At 45.8% G+C, this 21,378-nt stretch overlaps 1 protein-coding gene across 1 annotated transcript in view; it reads left to right on the forward strand.

The window, feature by feature from the left end:
- Positions 1–3,696: 3,696 nt before the first annotated feature.
- The window catches only part of SNX25 (sorting nexin 25), a 165,390-nt gene continuing 147,708 nt past the window's right edge, over positions 3,697–21,378 (forward strand). Inside the window, exon 1 of the mRNA XM_024219250.2 lies at positions 3,697–4,682. Coding sequence (XP_024075018.2) covers positions 4,221–4,682 — 462 coding nt within the window. The 5' untranslated portion in view covers positions 3,697–4,220. The remainder of the gene's footprint in view (positions 4,683–21,378) is intronic.

Raw genomic sequence — 21,378 nt, forward strand, 5'->3', positions numbered from 1 at the left:
GCCATCCAGACTTATCAGCCTGGTCTGCGGTGCTGACCGGAGCTGCCAGGGTCCCTTTTTGACTGGGTGTTCCCTGTCTTCATTGAGTCTCTTTCTGTTAGTGCATTGTACCATAAACTCACAGGTGATCTCACCCTTCTTCACAGTATTTTAGAATCAGAGAAGGGTAGGACTGCACTCAAGGCAGGACTAAGTATTATCTAGACCAAAGGTGGGCAAACTATGGCCCGCGGGCCACATCTGGCCCACAGGACCCTCCTGCCCGGCCCCTGAGCTCCTGGCCCAGGAGGCTAGCCCCTGGCCCCTCCCCTGCTGTTTCCCCTTCCCCGCAGCCTCAGCTTACTGTGCCGCCAGCGCAGTGCTCTGGGCGCTGGGGCTGCGAGCTCTTGCCGGGCAGCGCAGCTGTAGAGCCGTGGCATGACCTGGTGCTCTGTGCTGCGCAGGGGCATGGCTGGCTCAAGCTGTGCGGCACGGCTGCCTGTCCTGGTGCTCTGGGTGGTGCGGCTGTATCGCCGCCAGCCACCAGTGCTCCAAGCAGCGTGGTAAGGGAGCAGCGGCCTGGCACAGCCTCCCCTAACTGGCCCGCCATACAATTTTGTAAACCCGATGTGGCCAAAAAGTTTGCCCGCTCCTGATTTAGACCATTCCTGACAGGTGTTTATCCACAGGCACCAGCTTCCTCTGGGCACCCGGGGGGCTCAACCCCCCTACTCTTCCCCAGGCCCTCCCCACTCCTTTCCCCCAAGACCCCACCCCTGGCCCATCTCTTCCTACCCCACTCTGCCCAGGCCCCGCCCCCACCCCTTCTCCCAAGCCCCCAACCCCACCTCTGCTGCACCCCATCCTGCCTCTTCCTGCCCAGTTCCGCCCTCTCCCCCTAGTGTGCCCCGTCCCCGCTCCTCCCCCACAAGCACCTCCTGCAGGCTATGGAACAGCTGATTGCTGTGAGTAGGAGGTGCTGGGAGGGAGCGGGAAGAGTTGATCAGCAGGAGGACAGCCAGCGGACAGGAGGAGCTGGTGGGGGAGAGAGGGAGCTGGCTGCCAGTGTGTGCTAAGCACTCCCTAATTTTTTTTACATGGATGCTCTAGCCCTAGAGCACCCACGAAGTTGGCTCCTATGTTTTTATCTAACCTGCTCTTAAAAACCTACCACAGAGATTCCATAACCTCCCTAGGCAATTTATTCCAGTGCTTAACTATCTTGATGGTTAGTAAGTTTTTCCTAATGTCCAACCTAAACCACCCTTGCTGCAATTTAAGCCCATTGTTTCTTGTCCTATCCTCAGAGGTTAACGAGAACAATTTTTCTCCCTCCTTCTTGTAACAACCTTTTATATACTTGTAAACTGTGACCATATCCCCCCATCTTCTCTTCTCCAGACTAAACAACCCCATTTTTTTTCAATCATCCCTCATAGGTCATGTTTTCTTGATCTTTAATAATTTTTGTTGCTCTTCTCTGGACTTTCTCCAGTTTGTCCACATCTTTCCTGAAATGTAGCACCCAGAACTGGACACAATACTCTAGTTGAGGCCTTATCAGTGGGGAGCAGAGCGGAAGAATTACTTCTCATGTCTTGCTTACAACACTCCTGCTAATGCATCCCAGAACGATGTTCACTTTTTTTTTTACAAGTGCTACACTATTGACTCATACTTAGCTTGTGATCCATTGTAACCTCCAGATCCCTTTCTGCAGTAATCTTTCCTAGGCAACCATTTCTCATTTTGTATGTGTGCAATCAGTGCCAGCTCCAGGCACCAGCTTACCAAGTAGGTGCTTGGGGCGGCCACACCAGAGAGGGGTGGCACGTCCGGCTCTTCGGCGGCAATTCAGCAGTGGGTCCCTCGCTCCCGCTGGGAGCGAAGGACCTCCTGCCGAAGTGCCACAGATCGCGATCGCTGCTTTTTTGTTTGTTTGTTTGTTTTTTGTTTTGCGAGGGGGGGGTGGCTGCTTGGGGCGGCAAAAACCCTGGAGCCGGCCCTGTGTGCAATTGATTGTTCTTTCCTAAATGGAGTACTTTGCATTTGTTCTTATTGAATTTCGTCCTATTTACTTCAGACCATTTCTCCAGTTTGTCCAGATCATTTTGAATTTTAATCCTATCCTCCAAAGCACTTGCAACCCCTCCCAGCTTGGTATTATCTGCAAACTTTGTAAGTCTACTTTCTATGCCATTATCTAAATATTGATGAAGATATTGAATAGAACTGGACCCAAGAATAATCCCTGTGGGATCTCACTCAATATGCCCTTTCAGGTTGACTGTGAACCACTGATACCTACTCTCTGGAAATGGTTTTCCAACCAGTTATGCCTCCACCTTATAGTAGCTCCATCTAGGTTGTATTTCTCTAGGGCTATGTCTACACTAGCACGTGAAAGACAAAACTTTTGTCTTTCAGAGGTGTTAAAAAAACACCCCCCTGAAAGACAAAAGTTTTGTCGCGGACAAGTGCTGGTGTGAATAGCACTTTGTCAGCAGGAGTGCTTTCCTGTGGACAACACTGACACTGCTCATTTAATGACAGTGAAATTTTAAAAGGTTTAATGTTTTTTGCTGCTCAATTATATTAGGCCCAGATCCTGTAGGCAGAGTATGTCTTCACTACCAACAGCACTTTAACGTGGCTGTGTAGTCGTGGCACCAGAGCTGGGAGAGAATTCTCCCAGTGCTGTAAAAAAACCATCCCCATGAGGGGAGTAGCTACCAGCACTTGGAAGCATGCTGGTGCATTGTCTACACTGCCACTTTATAGCGCTGAAACTTGTATCGCTCGGGGGGTATTTTTTCACACACTAGTCCCATGTGTTTACTCACAGTAGCAGAGTTAAGCATGTGCATGTTTGTAAAATCAGGGCTTAGATTATAAACCCTTTAGGGCAGGGATTGCCTTTTACTCTGTGTGTAACCTTTTTTTAAAACATTATTAGTGATATTTATGTTTTGTTTTATAACCGTATGATGATAATTAAGGGTGTGACAATAAGGAGACTATGTATTTTGTATTGTAATCCTATTTATTGTACAGTGCCCAAAGTGTACTTGGTGGTTCAGACCTGTATGAAGTCAAGGTCCTTGCACTGAGTTTACAGACTAAGGGCTTGTCTACACTACCGCGGTAGTTCGACGGCTGGCAATCGAACTTCCGGGTTCGATTTATCGCGTCTGGTGTGGACGCGATAATTCGAACCAGGAAGTGCTCGCCGTCGACTGCGGTACTCCACGTCAGCGAGAGGAGTACCGCGGAGTCGACGGGGGAGCCTGCCTGCCGTGTGTGGACCGCGTCTGAACCGCGGTAAATTCGAACTAAGGTATGTCGACTTCAGCTACGTTATTCACGTAGCTGAAGTTGCGTACCTTAGATCGAATTGGGGTGTTAGTGTAGACCAGGCCTAAGACTCCAATTCTGCAATGAGGTGGTCCAGGCTGGACTCCTGTGTCGTTGGTGGGGCTCTGTGTCATCCCTGCTGACAGATCCATTTGCAGATTAGGGCATTAAGTGCCAAATGATGGCAGTAGTTATACAAATGTAAATCTGGAGTAACCCGACTGATTTCAGTGGATTTATACTAGTGTAAATGAGATCAAAATAGAAAACAATTATGGCTGGGGGGAGAAATGTTTTTCTTTTTGGTTCGATTTTATTCATGTATTTACTTGCCTGAAAAAGATTTCCATTACAAACAGAGTGTTACATAAACGCCCCACTGAAACACACACAGTAAAATCCATCCTCACCACAGGGCGATGCCTTATAAGCACTCCCCAGGGGGCGAGTCTTTCGGTCTGGGTGGGCCGTCAGCCAGGCCTTGCTGCGTGTCGAAGCGAAGGGTTGAAGACAGACCCCCTCGGAGTGTGGCTGCCCCTCCTTGCCCGGCGGAGAGCACATGGCCCCTGCAGCTGTCACTCAGGCGCCTCCTTCTCCTCCCCCTGCTGGACACGCGCGGGCACGGCGCGGCCTCCCCCTGCTCCCACCGAGCGCTGGGCCACCAGCGGGGAGGAGGAGCGGAGCAGCAGCTGCTGCCGCCGGAGTCGGCGGGGAGGGTTGGTGAGGAAGTGGCCGGCCCCGCTCCCCTCCTGTGCTGCCGGGCATGAGCCCCGGCTCCCTCTCCTGCCGGTGCGGTGCCAGCAGCCGCGGGGTTCGGGGAGAGGCGACCTTCCGAGGGGGCCGCTGGGGCGGGAGATGCGCTTGTTCCCAGCGGCGCCAGGAGCAGTATGTTCCCCGATGCCGACAGCACTAGCAGCAGCGGGCAGCCCGAGTCGGCGGGCGCCGCAGTTTCTGGCGCCCCGGGAGCGCACAGCCCCGGCGGCCAGTCCTGCCGCAGCAGCGCCCCAGCGGCAGCCGCCGTCGCCGGCGGGGAGGAGGAGGCGGACGACGAGGAAGAGGAGGAGGATCCCGGCTCGTCCCGCCTGATGCTGGCGGCCGGGCTGGGGCTGCTGGCGGTGTCCGTGTTCCACCTGGGGCGGGCGGAGGCGGGGGACGGGGGGCAACCGTGCCTGGCCCTGCTGCTGTTGCGGCTGGCCCTCTACCTGGGCTGCGCGGCGGCCGCCTTCCTGCTTGGCACCTTGCTCGCCTTGAGCTGCCCGACCCGCGGCCGCCTCCGGCCCCCGCCGGACTTCCCCGCCGCCTGGAGCCGCGAGTCGAGGGGGGACGCTCCGCTCCTGCGGGCAGCCACGGTAAGTGACACCCCAGCCTCTTCTCGCTGCTGGACAGACCCTCCTTCCTGCCGATCCACATGCCTTGGGCCCGGCAGCACAGAGGCCCCGGGCACATTTTGAACTGCGATTTCTTGCTCACTCCTGTTTTGGATTAAATCCCCTCAAACCGCAGCAGTGAGGGGCTGAGATTCCTGCCCCCCTTCCCAGCGCAGACAGACCTCCGGGGGAATTGTGTGCGCCCGAAACCACACGGGGGAGTTTGACGGGTGTTAATCTTACGCTTGGTCTCTGACAGATGTTACGTTGCAAATGCTCTGCGTTGACAGCGCTGCTGCAATTAAGTATTGTTGGCTACAGCTCAGTCAGGGGCTTGCTCCTGATCATACAAACTTGTCCCCGGGAAACGTTGTATGATGACCCGTTTTCCTGCAACAGTTGAAAACGATGTTTATTCAGGTCAGTTCAGCTCTGCTTAACTGGCACAAGTTATGCAAGTTGCTAAAGGGTATATTTAAATAGAGAGTGCCCTTAGGTAGCCATCCGGCATCCAGGAACAAATTTGTGGCAGTGTATTAAAAACACTGGCGCACATGTCAGTAGTCTTCTTGCCATTCCTTTAGTTTAAAAAAATATTAGTTTGGGAGGGGGGGATAAGATACAAGATATTCATGTGCTTCAATGGAAATGCAGCTGTAGGGAGTGCCAAAGAACTGTCCTTGAGTAAACTTTATCATAATATCTCCTTGAACTCTTACACACCTGCAAGATGAACTTGGGAAAGACATGCAGCTTTATGTTCTGTTTACCCTCCCAGGTTAAGGCCCCCAAATATAACAGTTTTCCCTGCTGAACTCCAAAGGCCAGTAGTGTAGAGGCAAACCCTGTGTTAACACATCCGTAGACTTGCAGACTTAGTGAGAAATGTTAGTCAAAGCAACTTATTTTAAGCATTTCCTGCCCCAAATAAAAAATCACAGGACTGAGAAAACTATTGCTTGACACGAGGAATTGTTTTCACTCCAATACTGCATACAGATATAAAGGATGTGTAGCATCTGATATGCCAGGTAAGCTCAGTATAGCTGATAGGAGACACATGCTTGTGAACTACATATTTCCATGAAAATATAGTGTAGGTAAGTGAAATACCACAATAATAAATAACATACTTTGATATAGTGCATTTCATTAATAGATCTCAAAGTGCTTTACAATGAAGGGTAAGCGTTATTAGCCACATTTTGGTATAAAACCTAAGAGTTAATAGGATCTAGTTAGTCATGTTTAATGCTTTAACTTTGGTGTTAACAGCGGCATGAAAGTGTTGTCATTTCTGAATTTCCAGGGTGATGTCTGATTCAGCTTTTGACAGCATGGGCCTTTGAAAGGGAGAGAGCAGAAAGCCTGTTATAATTCACTCAATAGTATAGTTTGCCATTCTTCCACCTTTCCCATCAAACAAGCTAACAAAACTTTTGGGAGAGGACTTGTTTCTTCGACCTATTAGTCTTTAAAGAGGGAGTAGTAGGAAGGAGCTAGTTTGTGACCAGAAATAAATTACCAGGCCTACTCCTGAGGGCTCCTGTGCATTTTTGTACAATAGAAAAGGACAGTGCATTATTGCCAGTAGAAAAGGATTATTCAGCCAGATGCTGGTGACACTAGTAGGCAAAACTGGCATGAAGGCATGTTCAGGGTCCATCCCCAGCAGTGGGTAAAAGTGATATTGTATCTGATTCAAAAATGGCTATGCTGTGTTTTACACTGAGGTGCCTTCACCTTGTTCAGGGTTTTTTAGGAAGCAAATAGTGTAACTGTGCCATATGTGTGCAGGGGATAGCATGTGGGTTGCAAAACCATTGAGGAGACAGCTATAGGCCGTATGAGTAGGCAGCAGTCACCTAACCTATATCGAGAGGGGTGTCCTGTTAAATATTCTGGCTAATGGATTGTGACAGTTCAGCCAGGGTTTTTTTGGGGGGGTGGGGGGAATGGGAGGGACACCTAGTGTTTATTAACACTATTAAGTGTATAAATATTCTTGGATATTAAAGATAGTTAGTATAAAATTGTGAAAACCCATCTGATGCTGAGAGAAAAAGATGTGCCAAGTCATCACTAACAAGCTTCAAACTCCATGGTCCATATCTTCAGGTGGTATAAATCAGCATGAAGTAAATGCAGCTGTGCTCATTTTCCCCATGTGTGACTATCTGGGCCCCTGCTCCTTTTTTTGTTTTTTTGAGCACACCCTGTATCTGTGGTGCAAAACCTCTCCAGGTTACCTAGGTTTTAAATCTCTCATTGCCACAATAGGAAGAAACAAGTTGAGAGGGCATTGAAATACACATACAGTGGAAACCGCTTAATTAGAGAAGATTGAAATTTAAATCAAGAGTCAATGCTGATGTTTTCACTCTGAACAACACAATACCTTAATCCAGTGGGCAAGAACAAGAGCTGAAATATCTAGAGACAAATACACTTGTTTCACTTTATATGCTATATACACATTCTTTTCCTGGTAGATAATGTTTTCACCCCTCAGCTAACAGAGAGCCAAATTTCTCCTCTCATTCCTGTCCACTGGTTTCATGTGTGGTGCTGTTGTCTCATCACACTTGTTTTGTACTGGCTCCCTATGGGTTTTATCCTGTGCTATTTTTAATTATTTCTGAAAATATTTTAAATCATTTTAAAAAACAAAAACCTCACAGTTCAGTAGCTGTGGCACAGTTACCTTGGTCCAGGGATAGCCCCTTTTCCCAGGGTCTGATGCTTGCCAAGATTCAGTCAATTACAATGTGCCAGATGTAGTCCAGTCAAGATCCTTTCCCACTACAACATAATCTGACTACCTGAAAGGAGTGGAAGGAAATGCCAAAAAAGGAGTGAGGGGATTTCCTCCTTTCCATTTGGAAGCCCCCGTCCCAGGCATCTGACTTCCTAGGTCCTACAGTTGCAGCTCTGTCTTGCTTTTTCTGACACAAAATTGCTTTAACCCCAAGGCTCTTCGTCTTGCAGATACATTTTCTCCAAAGAGGATTTTTTTTATGGATACAGGAATCATTCTGATCAGTGCTTGGATACTATAGTGGTGGGGGCAGTATTAGCAACTTGATAGGTACTACATAAAAATATAGGCCACCCAGTAGATTTTGTTGCCAAATCTCTCATTCATCTTTCTTTCTGTAATAATTTGTAAAATTAGCTCACCTCTGCCTATTATGCTTTCTAAAATATTTACAAATCTTCTGGTCTTGCTCAACTGTTGCTTTTCCATCTGTCATGGATCCTTCTGATATCATTTTTCTATCCTTTCAAGAGCTAGTAATGGGGCATTAGGTATCAGTGAAGCTGAAGTTTCCCAGACTTTGACACACCTTTCCTTTCCTCAAGCACAGAAAAGAATAATCTGGCTGTGTCTAATGCAAAACAGTTTTCTAAAGAGGATTATGGTTGGGGGCAGAAGGCCTTCATTGGAAAAATAATCTATTTGGAGTGGGTGTTTTGATATGAGCTCAAAGCAAGCATGTTAATTGTTCATTCTTGCAGGGTGACTTCCACTTTAGGCTCAGCAAATGAGGAAACACTAAGTATTCAGTAATAGATATTTATTCTAATGGGAGTTGGATTGAGCTCTCAGCAAGTTGGTAGGAATGTTTAATTGACTTCAAAGGGAGTTAGGTCAGGCCCTTATCCTAAACTTGGGTTAAACTCTCCATTAAAAAATAGTTTTGCCAAAGGCCTTGGTTCTGCCAATACTTATGATGCGTGAGTAGCCCCATTGTTTTCAACAGGTCTATTAATGTGAGTAAAATAACTTACATGAGTAAGTGCTGAAGGATCAGGCCCTGAATAAGCAAAATTTGTGCTTTCCTACCCTTGTTTGGTTTGAACTGTCTCTCAGAGAAGCTATCATCCCACAATGCTAAATGTACTTTGCTTAACCACTATGGGAGGTGAAAGGTGGGATTTTTTTGGTGTGTGTTTGTGTTTTAAAGCTTAGATTGTTCAGTGAATGCATTAGAAATCTATTGAGAATTACATGGAAAAATAACATATTACATTTAAAGACTTCAAAGAAAGTGTGTCATTTAGTTAATATTAGAATCTACAAACAGACGCAAAATTTAATGTAAATCAGACAATTTACTTTGCGCCTTTGGTTAATTGTTTGTTTTTTTGCTTTTGCTCCTTCACCAAAATCTGAAGACTTATTTTCCAGTAGTTTGAAGATCTGTGTCTGCACAACAGGGCACTGTATCAAAATGATATTTTTGTATGTGATGTATTGAGTGACCAGCTCTTTGTAGACAACACCCCTGATTCCATATCAAGTTTAGTTCTGTGAAGATAGTTGTTGGGTTTTTTTCTTCTCCTGTACTCTCTTTCTATTTTCATTAACTTCCATAATGGATGAAAAAAACATGCAGACCATTCATGGCAGTAGTACAATAAATAAAAGCAATAGTAAACATTTAGTTATAGGAGCTAATATTTATAGACATACCGTCCTTTCTCACAGATCGTAACATGTATGGTTCTAGGCTGTATTTGGCTTTCAGTCCTTTAACATAAATAGGAAATATTCCTAACACTTAGCAGGAATTGGTGCTAGACAAGATGCCAAGGGACAACAAAGAAATATAATGTCCTAATTGTACTCTCTTCTAATCAAGTATCAGAGGGGTAGCTGTGTTAGTCTGAATCCGTAAAAAGCGACAAAGAGTCCTGTGGCACCTTATAGACTAACAGACGTATTGGAGCATAAGCTTTTGTGGGTGAATACCCACTTTGTCGTGGGTATTCACCCACGAAAGCTTATGCTCCAATACGACTGTTAGTCTATAAAGTGCCACAGGAGTCTGTCGCTTTCTTCTAATCAAAACTCTTAAAATTCCCTGGGGATATTTACTTACCAAACACAAACATGCCCTGTACTCTGCAATGCCTTGGGTTAATCAGATATACTGATTTGTGTTAACAGTGTAAGAGATCATTTTGATTTTTAAAAAAGTCCCTTGAATGGATAACTGAAAGGGGAAAAAAAATAAACTTGTGTGTTCACAGGTTTCTCTTAATGTAGCTCTGTGAACTATTCCCCAGGAACTGGGATGCCACAGTAGTGCTCTTTTTCCTTTCTAAATTGTGTTTTGACACCGAGTCACTTTAATGACTCTTAATTAGTGGGTTGAGTTGCCACACTCACTTTGAGAAATACCAAAACTAAGATGGATGAGATACTTATTAGAGTCAATGACTGTGCATTTAGTTGATATGAATGATACTTTATAGAGAGTGGTTTATTTAATCTAACTTGAACTAACAGAAAGGAGGATAAACATGTTTTCCAGCAAAAATATGTATTGGTCATAACATCACCCCCAGATTCTGGAGATTAGTTGTTTCTGTTTTAAATTCACATAAAAATATTCTCGTGTACACACATGCCCAGCATTGAGCGTCTCTTGAAAATTTAAACCTGATATAGTCAGTCGCTTTTTTTGTTTTGAACTTATCTTAGGAAAATATCTTTCACATATACTTAGCAGGATTCCTTCTTCAAAACTATTTTTATACAGTTATTCTGACTGAGATTTACATGGCTCTGTTTCACATTCTGAGGAGGTCAGCTTTTCTTTCAATCCATATAGAATGTATGTATTATGGATAATGCAATGTACATGCGTCCCTTGTGCAAGAAGAGAAGAATTGCATTTCTTCCTCCCCAGACTACCTAAGTATCGCCCAGTCTTTGGAGCTGCTGGGGTCCGGGAAGATGAGTTTTATTACTTAAATTATAGAAAAATCAGTAGTGAGATTACTGGAAAATAGTCCCTTGTGGACTGGCAGCCTAGACCAATCATTTGATATGGTGTAGAAAGCTGAGCATTCTTCCCTCTTCTGATGGGGAGAATCAAATGGGGGGTTGGGATGGTAAATGGCAGGAGCCAGAGCAGCTATCAGAAGACGTACACCTTTGCGTGTAGGTCTCTTTTCTAAAATGTGATCACAATCACTAGGTGGAGGAGGGAGGGCTGGGCACAATGTGGAATGGCAGGAACAGCATCCTACGTACCTTTTGGTTAGGTTCGTATATGCTATTCAGAAACATCCATACTTATCCTAAAAATTAGTTTTTTCTGCAAAATCTACCTGCTGAAGCCTAATTTATCCTCCCTCCCGCCGATCCTTCAGAGAGATATAGGAAAATCACTGATCCTTAAGGTGTCTTGCTATCCATTTCTGTCCATCTTGAGAATATGCTGTTTGCTGTTCTGTCACCACTGCTTTTTGATCATAGGACTTCTGATTTCAGAAACTAAGAATTCTGGACTGTCCTTGTTCAAGATTGCTCACCAGTTTCTCCTCTGCATTTTGACATCTGGAGATGTGCTAGTTTGTCTTTATCTAAGTCTTTTGTTAATCTCCCTTTAATGATGCAGTCAGCTAACTTCCCTAATGCTGAAGTGAATCTTATTAATGCATAATTCATTAAATAATAAAAAAAAGCTGCCATCATACCATCTGCCAATCTTCAGAAATATTTCTGGATTTCTAAGGTTATATTACATAGATCCAGTCCTGCAATGGGAGTGTCACTTGCAGAATTGGGGCTATGATTTTGATAGCTCTGCTATGTAATAATTATTATTTTCTTTTACAACTCTGTTGAATACTCTTTGCCCTTGTGGATTTATGGCACTTTCCTTAGAACTCAATCTGACAGGATTATGCCTTGATGAGTTGCAAAATGTAACCTTGGGATTGTAACTTCTTCCTCAGTGAAGGCTGATGCAAGGAAATTAAATTCTTTTGGAAACTCCATCTTATTTATTTGCTCCCATGACTCCCTGGTGATAGAGTGGCCTTCAGACTTGCATGCTGCTTTCTTGTGTTAGACACATTGAAAGACTTTCTTGTTGTCTTGCTTTGCCATCTCATGTATCCTCTTTTGTCATCTTTATATCTGTCTCACAGCTTGCCTGCCAGTTCATTTGGATAATATTATTTAGTCATTTAATATTTGGCTTCAGAAACCATGTTGGTTTTGGGGGGTGCTCTTCACTTTAAAATAAGTAATTTATGACTGACAAGGAGAACATAAGGAAAGAGCAGCTTCTCTCTTGACAAGTGAAAGCCACATTGCTTCAGTAATTTAGGAGGCCAAGTGCTGGGATGGCCAGTTTATCACTATCCAGATCTTTGGCAGGGAAGTCACAAACTTGGGACCAAAACTCTGTTGGAAGCCCAGTGAAAAACAATCCCCATTTGGATTTTGCATACAGGATATGCCTTGGAATTTAGAATGCTCTTTCTAAAACACTTGATCAGTCATAAAGGTTCTAGAGAGAAACTTGTTTTGGGCCTCTTATTATTACTTGATTTTTGTTACCCTGTGATTTGCAAAGGGGAGCAAACCCACAGAAGAAATTACCAGGGGAAAAGACAATTACACACTTTCTCCCTCCTTCTCCTCCTCTGGTCTGGCTTGGCTGGCTACGTGTTATTCACAAAATAGCTGCATGGTCCATGGGCCTTGTGGATAAAGAAGGTGTGATGATAGAAGCAGAGGATCCTAGGGGCAGTCACTCTGTACTGTATTTCCCCAAAGAGAATGCTCACCCAACATAGTGGAAAAGGAGCAAAATTAATGCTGATTAAAGCAGAATTCCTTCTCCATGTTCTTCTGTCCCCCCCATTAAAGGAATCAGAACACAGTGTCTTTGCTGTAGAAGGAGGCTTGAGGTCAAAAGGGTTGGAGATAAATGCAGAGGGATTGTCTCTGTAGTAGGTTAAGCTGGGGTCTATGATCTGTGGAGCTGAGGCCTGGGTTTTTCCCAAACCTTAACCTATTCAGATTCTCCTGCTTTTGAATTTGCTGGGAGCTTTGGGTTTGAGGGCTGATTGTTTATTTCCATATATTCTCATAAAGGAGGAGAGCATGGGGCTATTCTGTAGGCAGGGAATCCTCTGTTAACTCATCATTATTCTTATGAAATTGTGCACAAACCTTTGCTCTGATTCTGAAGGCTTTTTTTCATATTAAACATGTGATAGATCCACTAATGGATGAAAAAGGAATATTGCTTTGTAAACAGACATTGAAATGCTAACATTACTTAGACAAATTAGAAATAATCACAGGATATGGGGAAAGATAGTACATTCAAAACATTTCCCCCTCCCCAAACTGAATAGTCCTGTCTGTCTAATTTGATACAACTTTAATTAAACTTTCTATAAAGTTGTTATTGTTGGAAACTCCTAGTTGTAGAAGCTAGGGCTTGGTTATCTGTATGTATGTATGTATGTGTTTATATCACTTCAACTCCATCAGTTTAGAAACCAATACAATTAAAACAGTACAGCCCCCTAGCATGGACACAGTTATGTTGTAAATTTATGGAAATAAGATATACCAATATAAGCATCCTTTTCCCCGGTATAGCTGTCCTCGGAGCACCCAGGCCTGTGATTCACCTTGTTACCTCCTACCTCTATTGTGAGGGAGTCTTGCTTGTGTCTGGCTGCGTGTCAGCTCCCTAACACCAACAGCCTTTCATGCCCTCTCCTTGGGGCTGTGGCAGCCCTGTCTTTGCCTTGCAGGTTAACAATAGGTGCACCCAGTCCCTGAGTCCCTTTGAACTCTTCCCCTGTGATATGCAGCCCCTGATACTGGCTATTTACAGAAATCTCAGATCCTCTGCCCCCAAGGGGGCAGTGTACCCCAGTTTACTAGTTTTACCTTAAACCACCATTCCAGTAAACCGCACAGCACTTAAAACAAAACATAAAACAAAAGTAGGTTTGTTTAAGAAAAACTAGCACTTCAACACGAAACAAGCGAGAGTGATGGAAACAAATGGTTACAACACAAAACAAAATCATATGATGCGAATCTGAGTCTATACTTATTAATAGTTACCTTTTCTGTCTAATAAAATAGGTCCCCTCCTTCCAAAGTTCAGTCTATTGCAGAGCTAGCTGGCTGGCTTTATAGGAACCAGGAACCAATTTTTCATGAGAATTCTTGAGGAGCGGGAGCTGTCTCCCCGGTGAATGGATACAGAGTGCCTTTCCTCACTTTGTGTTACAGTGAAACAGTCTGTTGTCTTTATTCATATGCAGGGCAATTCCCTGTCTGTTTTAATGTTCCTTTTGTACTTCTAAGTGGTTTCAATTATTTGCAATTGTCTCTGAAGATTTTCCACTGAAAGTCATGGGATGGCACAAGGGTAGACAATTGAGCCGTGGATTACATCTTGGACTAACCAGGGTGGGGTGATTTTCCCCCCTACTTGAGTGGGCCATCACTGAGACATATTATCCCCTGGTGACTTAAGTTTTAGTCCAAGCCCATAAAGCATACTTTCCCTATAATTACATTATTTCTTAAATATTACCTGTATGTACATACATGGCAATGGTTATGAATCTTGACAAGTTACAAGTGTTCTGTAGATACCTTTATATATTGCTCCTATGAATATCCTGCCAGACGTTTGTTTGGTGTAATGGGTTTATTGGGTCTGAGGCTAGAGTTGTTTGCAAAGAACAGGGGACCCTTTGTCACGTGGCCTCTGTGTCACAAACTATGTCCAAGCTAGGGGGTTACACTGTTTTAACTCTGTTGGTTTCTAAACTGAGAGTTAAAGTGATGCAAAAACTGGGTGTAGACCAGTCCTTAGTGTGACTGATTTCTTTGACATCTAAAATTGATTTTAAAATATCTTAAATTTCTTAGAGGTTTGTGTGGGTCTTTTGTGACTGAAAAATGCTTCAGTACTGTTCATAAGGTATTTCTAGTAGGAAAATTATATATCCTTCTCAGTTAAAGCTGAACTCATGGAAAATCTACTAAAACGTTATTAGAAGCAGCAACTCTTGATTACTGCAGTTCAGTACTAATGTTCATGTTCATCATGAGACTGTGACAACTAAGAAAAATGTTAATAGTTACAATATTGGATAGTGCAAACAGATATGAGTCATTTGATATTGGTTTTTGTGTATTACAGTCTTTTGCCTTTTGGCCCTAGATTAAAATTGAAAAATGCTTTGCACAAAGTATAGTTGTATTATGTACATTGTATTCTGAGTTCTGTACTAGTTTTATTTTTATTGCATGAGTGTAATAGAAAAAAATGCTAATTTTCCTGTGTGTCTGGGCAGAAAACTTGAGGGCAGAATAAGTATGTGGCTGATGTTTATGCCTTGTACTGTATGTGTTGTCTGATTTGTAGTGTCACATGTTTTGAGAATTGCCTCTGACTAATCATGCAATAAGTTGCATATTAGTATGTTGATACTGCAGTTTGTTCACCTTGACCTCCATACACCTCCATCTCTGTAGTTAATTTCTTTACGATTTAATATTTAAACTTGAGTTATTTTTAAAACAGGTTTTAAATTAATCAACTTGTGTCATACCAATAAATGGCATTAGTTTGGTAATTTTTCCATTAGGAAGACTGAGCAGATAGTAAAACACAGTCTAAGACTGGCTCAGTGCCAGCTTGGATTTCATTTCAAGCCTCCAAGGCTCTTGCTGTTTGTATCTTACATGATTCCCATCAGTAACAAATAGGGTTGCCAATTTTATAATTGCACAAAATTGAACACCCTTGCCCAGCCCCTGTCCTGCCTGTTCTTTGAGGCCCTGCCCCTGCTCACTCCATCCCACTTCCCACTGTCACTTGCTCTCCCCCACCCTCATTTACTTGCTCATTTTCACCAGGCTGGGGCAGAGGGTTGGTGTGTGGGAGGGGGTACAGGCTCTGGGCTGGGGATGTGGGCTCTGGGGTGGGGCTAGAAATGAGGGATTCAGGGTGTGGGAGGGGGCTCCGGGCTAGGGCAGGGGGTTGGGGTGCGGGCTGTGTGTGTGCGGGCTCTGGACTGGGGGTGAGGACTCTGGGGTTGGGCTGGGGATGAGATGTAGGAGGGGGCTGGGGATGGGGCCAAGGGGTTCAGAGTGTGGGAGGGGACTCCAGGCTGGGAGGAGGTACAGGCTCTGGGCTGGGGGTGCGGGATCTGGGTTGGGGCCAGTAATGAGGGATTTGGGGTATGGAAGGGCATTCTGGGCCGGGGGTTGGGATGCAGGACGGGGTGCGGGCTGTGGCTGGGTACAGGGTCTAGGGTGAGGCTGCAGATGAGGAGTTTGGAGTGCAGGAGGGGGCTCAAGGCTGGGGAGGGGGTTGAGGTGCAGGAGGGGGTGCGGCGCTTGCCTCGGGCAGCTCTCCAGAAGTGGTGAAATTTCCCTCAGCTCCTAGGCCTAGGTGCGGCCAAGGGGCTCCGTGTGCCACCGCAGCTCCTGTTGGCTGCGTTTCCTGGCCAATGGGAGCTGCAGAGCCGGTGCTCAGGGTGGCACCCGTGGGTGGGGCAGCGTGTGTAGCCCCCCTGGCCGCCCCTCCGCCTAGGAGCTGAGGGACATGTTGCCGCTTCTGGGGAGCCGCGTGGAGCCAGGTATGGAACCTTCCTGCACCGCCAACTGGACTTTTAACGGCCCAGTCAGCAGTGCTGACCAGAACCACCAGGGTCCCCTTTCGACCAGGTGTTCCGGTTGAAAACCTGACACCTGGCAAACCTCGTAACAAATGACAGACATGATACAAAAGACTCCAGCCAGTGCATGCTTCCTTTTCTCATGTAAACAAACACATGCAGGAAAACCTTAAGAGACAGAAATATTTTTTAAATCAGTGTTCCCAGTTTTAGTGGCCTCACACCTCTCCTTTTTTCTCCCTCCTCATTTGTATCCCAAAGTAAGTGAGAGTTCAGAGATTGGTAAAATCTGTCTTAATGGCTGCTGATTGATTAAAGGCAGAACTTTAAGGTATTCACTGTTGTGTTGTGACTGTCAAAAATTTTCATGTAGACATAACCATTTAAAAAATGTATGGTGTCTCGCTGAGTGTTTACCAGTTAAGCATATAAGTCCGTGAGAGCAGGATCAGGCCCATAGTAAAGACGTGCAAGATTTTTTTTTTACCTGAGCAGGTAAGAATGTATTGCTTTGGGTGGCAGCATGCTGTACAGCTGAAGTTGTGTCCAAAGCAGACCCTCTGAAGAAAAAATAAGTGTGTTACTTTTAACCCTTAGAAACAGTAGTGATGCTTGCCCATTTTACAAACAGCCTGACATCTCCTGGATTGATAGCCAGTAACATATGTTGGTTGGGTATGTCTTTACATTGCTTCATAGCAAACGTTATATTTGCAAAAAACATTTCGGTTACAGTCCATAGTTTTCTCTTACTCATAACATTGCAAAATGTTTTTCTTTTGTGCTCAAATATTCAGGGCTGGCTTAAGGCACAGGCACTATAGGCATGTGGCTAGGGCCCTGGCATCACATGATGTCAGAATCTCAGCTTTGGTATTAAGAATTGTTTCTAGCTCTCATGGTTATGAAGAAAAACTTAAAGAGCCTCTGTGACCTGAGTGTCACTGATTCAGTAATGTGTGCCTAGTCAGCAAACAGCCTGAAACAGTAGTTTGGAGGGGTGTAACCTTCCGACCTCATTAATTGTAATGGCACGTAAACTCAGAAACCTGCTGTTCTGGAGGGCTCCCTGATTATACCATTACCCCAGCAGAGGACTGTGCCCTTGCTGCCTCCACACCATCATATGTGGAGGGGCTCTCTCAACCCTGGTCTACACTGGGGGGGATCGATCTAAGTTACGCAACTTCAGCTATGTTATTCACATAGCTGAAGTCGACGTAGTTAGATCTACTTACTGCGGTAAGTCGACGGCTGACGCTCTCCAGTCGACTCCGCCTGCGCCTCTCACCAAGCTGGAGACTAGACTAGATGCGATAAATCGATCTCCGCTGGATCAATTGCTGCCCGCCATCCGGTGAGTAGTGTAGACATACCCTCACACGGAGTCCTCTGCTTGCATAGGTGGGGAGGGGCTATCTGATCTCTCTTCTGGGATAGACCCAGGCTCACCTGAAAACAGGAAGCAGTGGTTTGGGGAGGAGAGGAGGCCTGCCCAGAGAGAAGAGGTGGTGGACCTTAGTGTAGAGGGTTCCACAGAAGCTCTTATACTCTGTTTACGCACTTCATGGAAATCAATAGAGCTCTTTATAGGCCCTAAGAGCTCAGGTACCACATACAGCTGTGTATGGGCCTCTGCAAAATATCAAGTAGACTTTTTCCCATAGAAGTTTTTGCTTTGAAGTGTCTTACTCTTTAAGATTTAAGGGACTATACCTACTATTTCAAAAGATTCCCCTTTTTTTGTCTTTGTCCCCACAGTCTCCCTATGTCAGACCTGCATTGAGCCATCTGCATACAGAAGGTACACTGGTTTAACCAGAGGTACATTTTAAACTGATATAGTTAAACAGTGTAATCAGTCCCATGCATGGGCACTCTTTTATATGAATTTAAAACTGGCTTATTTCAGTTTAGCTTGTGACACAAGCTAAACCAACAAACGTCAGGCTTAAATTGATCTAAAAGAATGTCTATGCAGGGGTTTGCACCAGTTCAACTAAATCAGTTTAAAATTGTATCTTAGTTAAACCACTTCAACTTCTGCATTTAGATGAGTGACACTTCCTTTAGATGTGAAAACATCTAAGAAAACAAAGTAAGCCCTTTCTAGTCTGAGCTGTATAACCAGAACTTCATTCTTCCCCCTTCCCCCCCCCCCCCCCCAGTGAAAGTGTGGCACAGACATACTGGCAGCAATGGGAACCAGTGTAGGTGAAATTTTAAAGTGCTACCTACACTACAGAAACTGTGGTGTTTGATACTCACATGCCCCTTTATCTCCTGTTTCCCTCACCTCAAACCAGTATTACACCCATTTGTCCTGCTGGCATGGGCAGTCAACTGTTCAACACTCATTGTAACAAAGTGTGCAAGACACTTCCTTCTGCTAGAACTCTCAAGCTGTCTGTACACTAAGGATTTTCTGAAAATCTCCTATTGTTGCTTTAGAGCTGGTGCAAGTCTACTTGTGTTAGCAATGATGGGACCCTGATGATAGGCCGGCTACTGGCATCTTTACCATTACGTCATTCAACCCAGGGGCCTGTCTACACTAACACGCCCGCCTTTGCCAGCACCAGTGGAGCTGAACTGATGGTTGGATTTAAAAAAACTTCTCAGCGTAAGGCAAAGTAAGAGTGTAAGGCCTGGTCTACACTAGGCTTTTATGTCGACTTTAGCGCCGTTATATCGAATTAACCCTGCACCCGTCCACACCAGGAAGCCATTTAGTTCGACAGAAAGCTCTCTTTAAATCGATTTCTGTAATCCTCCCCAACGAGAGGAGTAGCGCTAAATTCGACATGGCCATATCGAATTAGGCTAGGTGTGGATGGAAATCGACGGTAATAGCTCCGGGAGCTATCCCACAGTGCACCACTCTGTTGACGCTCTGGACAGCAGTCCGAGCTCGGATGCTCTGACCAGCCACACCCCCGGGAAAATTTGAATTCATTTTCATTTTCCTGTCAGGGCAGTTTGAATCTCAGTTCCTCTTTGGACATCGAGGGGAGCTCAGCAGCAGTGGCAACTATGCAGAGCTCTCCAGCAGAGATGGCCGTGCAATCCAATAGAAAGAGGGCCCCAGCATGGACTGATCGGGAAGTCTTGGATCTCATCGCAGTGTGGGGCGATGAGTCCGTGCTTTCAGAGCTGCGCTCCAAAAGAAGGAATGCTAAGATCTACGAGAAGATCTCCAAAGCCATGGCAGAGAGAGGCTACAGCCGGGATGCAACGCAGTGCCGCGTGAAAATCAAGGAGCTGAGACAAGGCTACCAAAAAACCAAAGAGGCTAACGGACGCTCCGGATCCCAGCCCCACACATCCCGTTTCTACGAGGCACTGCATTCCATCCTGGGAGCGGCCGCCACCACTACCCCACCCCTGACCGTGGACTCCGAGGATGGGATCATGTCGGACATGACAGCGGACGGGGAAGATGAAGAAGGAGATGAGGAGGACGAGGCAGTCGACAGCGCTGGCACCGCTGATTTCCCCGACAGCCAGGAGCTCTTCATCACCCTTACCGAGATCCCCTACCAACCGTCCCCATCCCTTACCCCGGACACAGAATCAGGGGACGGATCAAGCAGTAAGTGCTGTAAACATGTAAACATTTATTTAAAACAGAACGGTAATATTTATACTATTAACAATGTATATTTATAAAAGTGCTGTAAACTAGTAAAAAAATAATCAGGTACAAAACAGGAATATTTACAAAGGTAACAAATGGGTTTTGCATGATTTCTCTGTCTTAGGCTCTTCTCAATTTAGTCCCAAGTATTTTAAAAAAATTTCACAATGTCCGTTACTACATGATTCCCAGGCCCAAGACGCTCCACTCCAAAGTCTCAGTGCACCTACGCGAAAATCCGGTCAATGTGGCCGGGGATCGACGAGAAATCCTCGTAGGAGAACTCCTCGTAGGTCTCGTGGAGGTAGAGCTCAAGCCTGTTGATCAGGTTCCGGGGTAGGGCGATCTTAGTGGGCCCTCCGTGGTAGCAGACATGTCCCCTCCATGCCACAATCAGGTACTCGGGGATCATGGCCCGACATAGCATGGCGGCATACGGCCCCGGTTTTTGCATGCTTTCCCGCAGCATGCGTTCTCTCTGGGTGTCCGGGATCCTCAGGAGGGTGATGTCGCTCATGACGCCCTGCTTTGAATTAGGGAGGGGACTGTTAGTATTGGGACTTTTACAGCCACGCGGTGGAGGGAGAGGGGCAGCATACAGGGATCTTTCCCTGGGACAGCCGCGAGGGGGTGGGACAGGGGCAGAGTTGATGCTGTCCTGATTGCTGGCAGCAGAGACTGGCATTGCTTTCAATGTGAAAGGAGGCCAGTGCTACTGCTGGAGTTTTAAGCAGCCACAAGTCTGCGGCTTACCATTATTGCCCGCTCCAGAAGTTCAGGTCTCCAGCCACAGTTCTCTGAACAGTCCAAGACCTCCGCAAGTCCACAGGCACTGAAGGCGACGGCCGAAAATTCGACCTTGTCCTGAGTGCGCATGTGAGAGGTTCAGTGCATGGTCTTGTTCACAGAGAAAGACTAGGTTCTTTGTATACAATTTCATTTATCTGTCTCAGGAATTCACTCCCTTTTTAAAATTCACACAGACACATCTGCGACTGTCTCCCAACCCAGCCTGTCAGCACACTCCCAGAGGCTAGCGCAGATTAGGCGGAGGAAGAAGAAGACGCGTGAAGACATGTTCACAGAACTAATGGGCTGCTCCCGAGCCCAGGCAGCCCAGCAGACACAGTGGAGGGAGAACTTGTCACAAATGCACCGAGCAGTCATGGAACGGGAGGAGAGGTGGCGTCAGGAGGACCAACAGGCTACTGAAAAGCTGCTTGGACTAATGAGGGAGCAAACGGACACGCTCCGGCGCCTTGTGGATGTTCTGCAAGACCGGAGGCAGGAGGACAGAGCCCCGCTGCAGTCTATCTGTAACCGCCCTCACCCGCCACCAAGTCCCACACCACCCTCACCCAAACTCCAAAGAAGGAGGGGCGGCAAGGGCCGTTAAAACTTTCAGTCAACCCCTGCAGACTGCTCTAGCACTAGAAGGCTGACATTCCCCAAAATTTCATAAGTCCTTTCCCACCCACCTCACAGAAGCCCCCGTCCAAGTTTCACACCCCACGTTTCATGTCTGGTTCGCAATAAAATGTTTGTTTCTGTCCATTACTGTTTCAGTCA

Source organism: Terrapene carolina, unplaced genomic scaffold (assembly GCF_002925995.2).
Source record: "Terrapene carolina triunguis isolate 2854851 unplaced genomic scaffold, T_m_triunguis-2.0 Scaffold66, whole genome shotgun sequence".
In the NCBI taxonomy this organism is placed as follows: domain Eukaryota; kingdom Metazoa; phylum Chordata; order Testudines; family Emydidae; genus Terrapene; species Terrapene triunguis.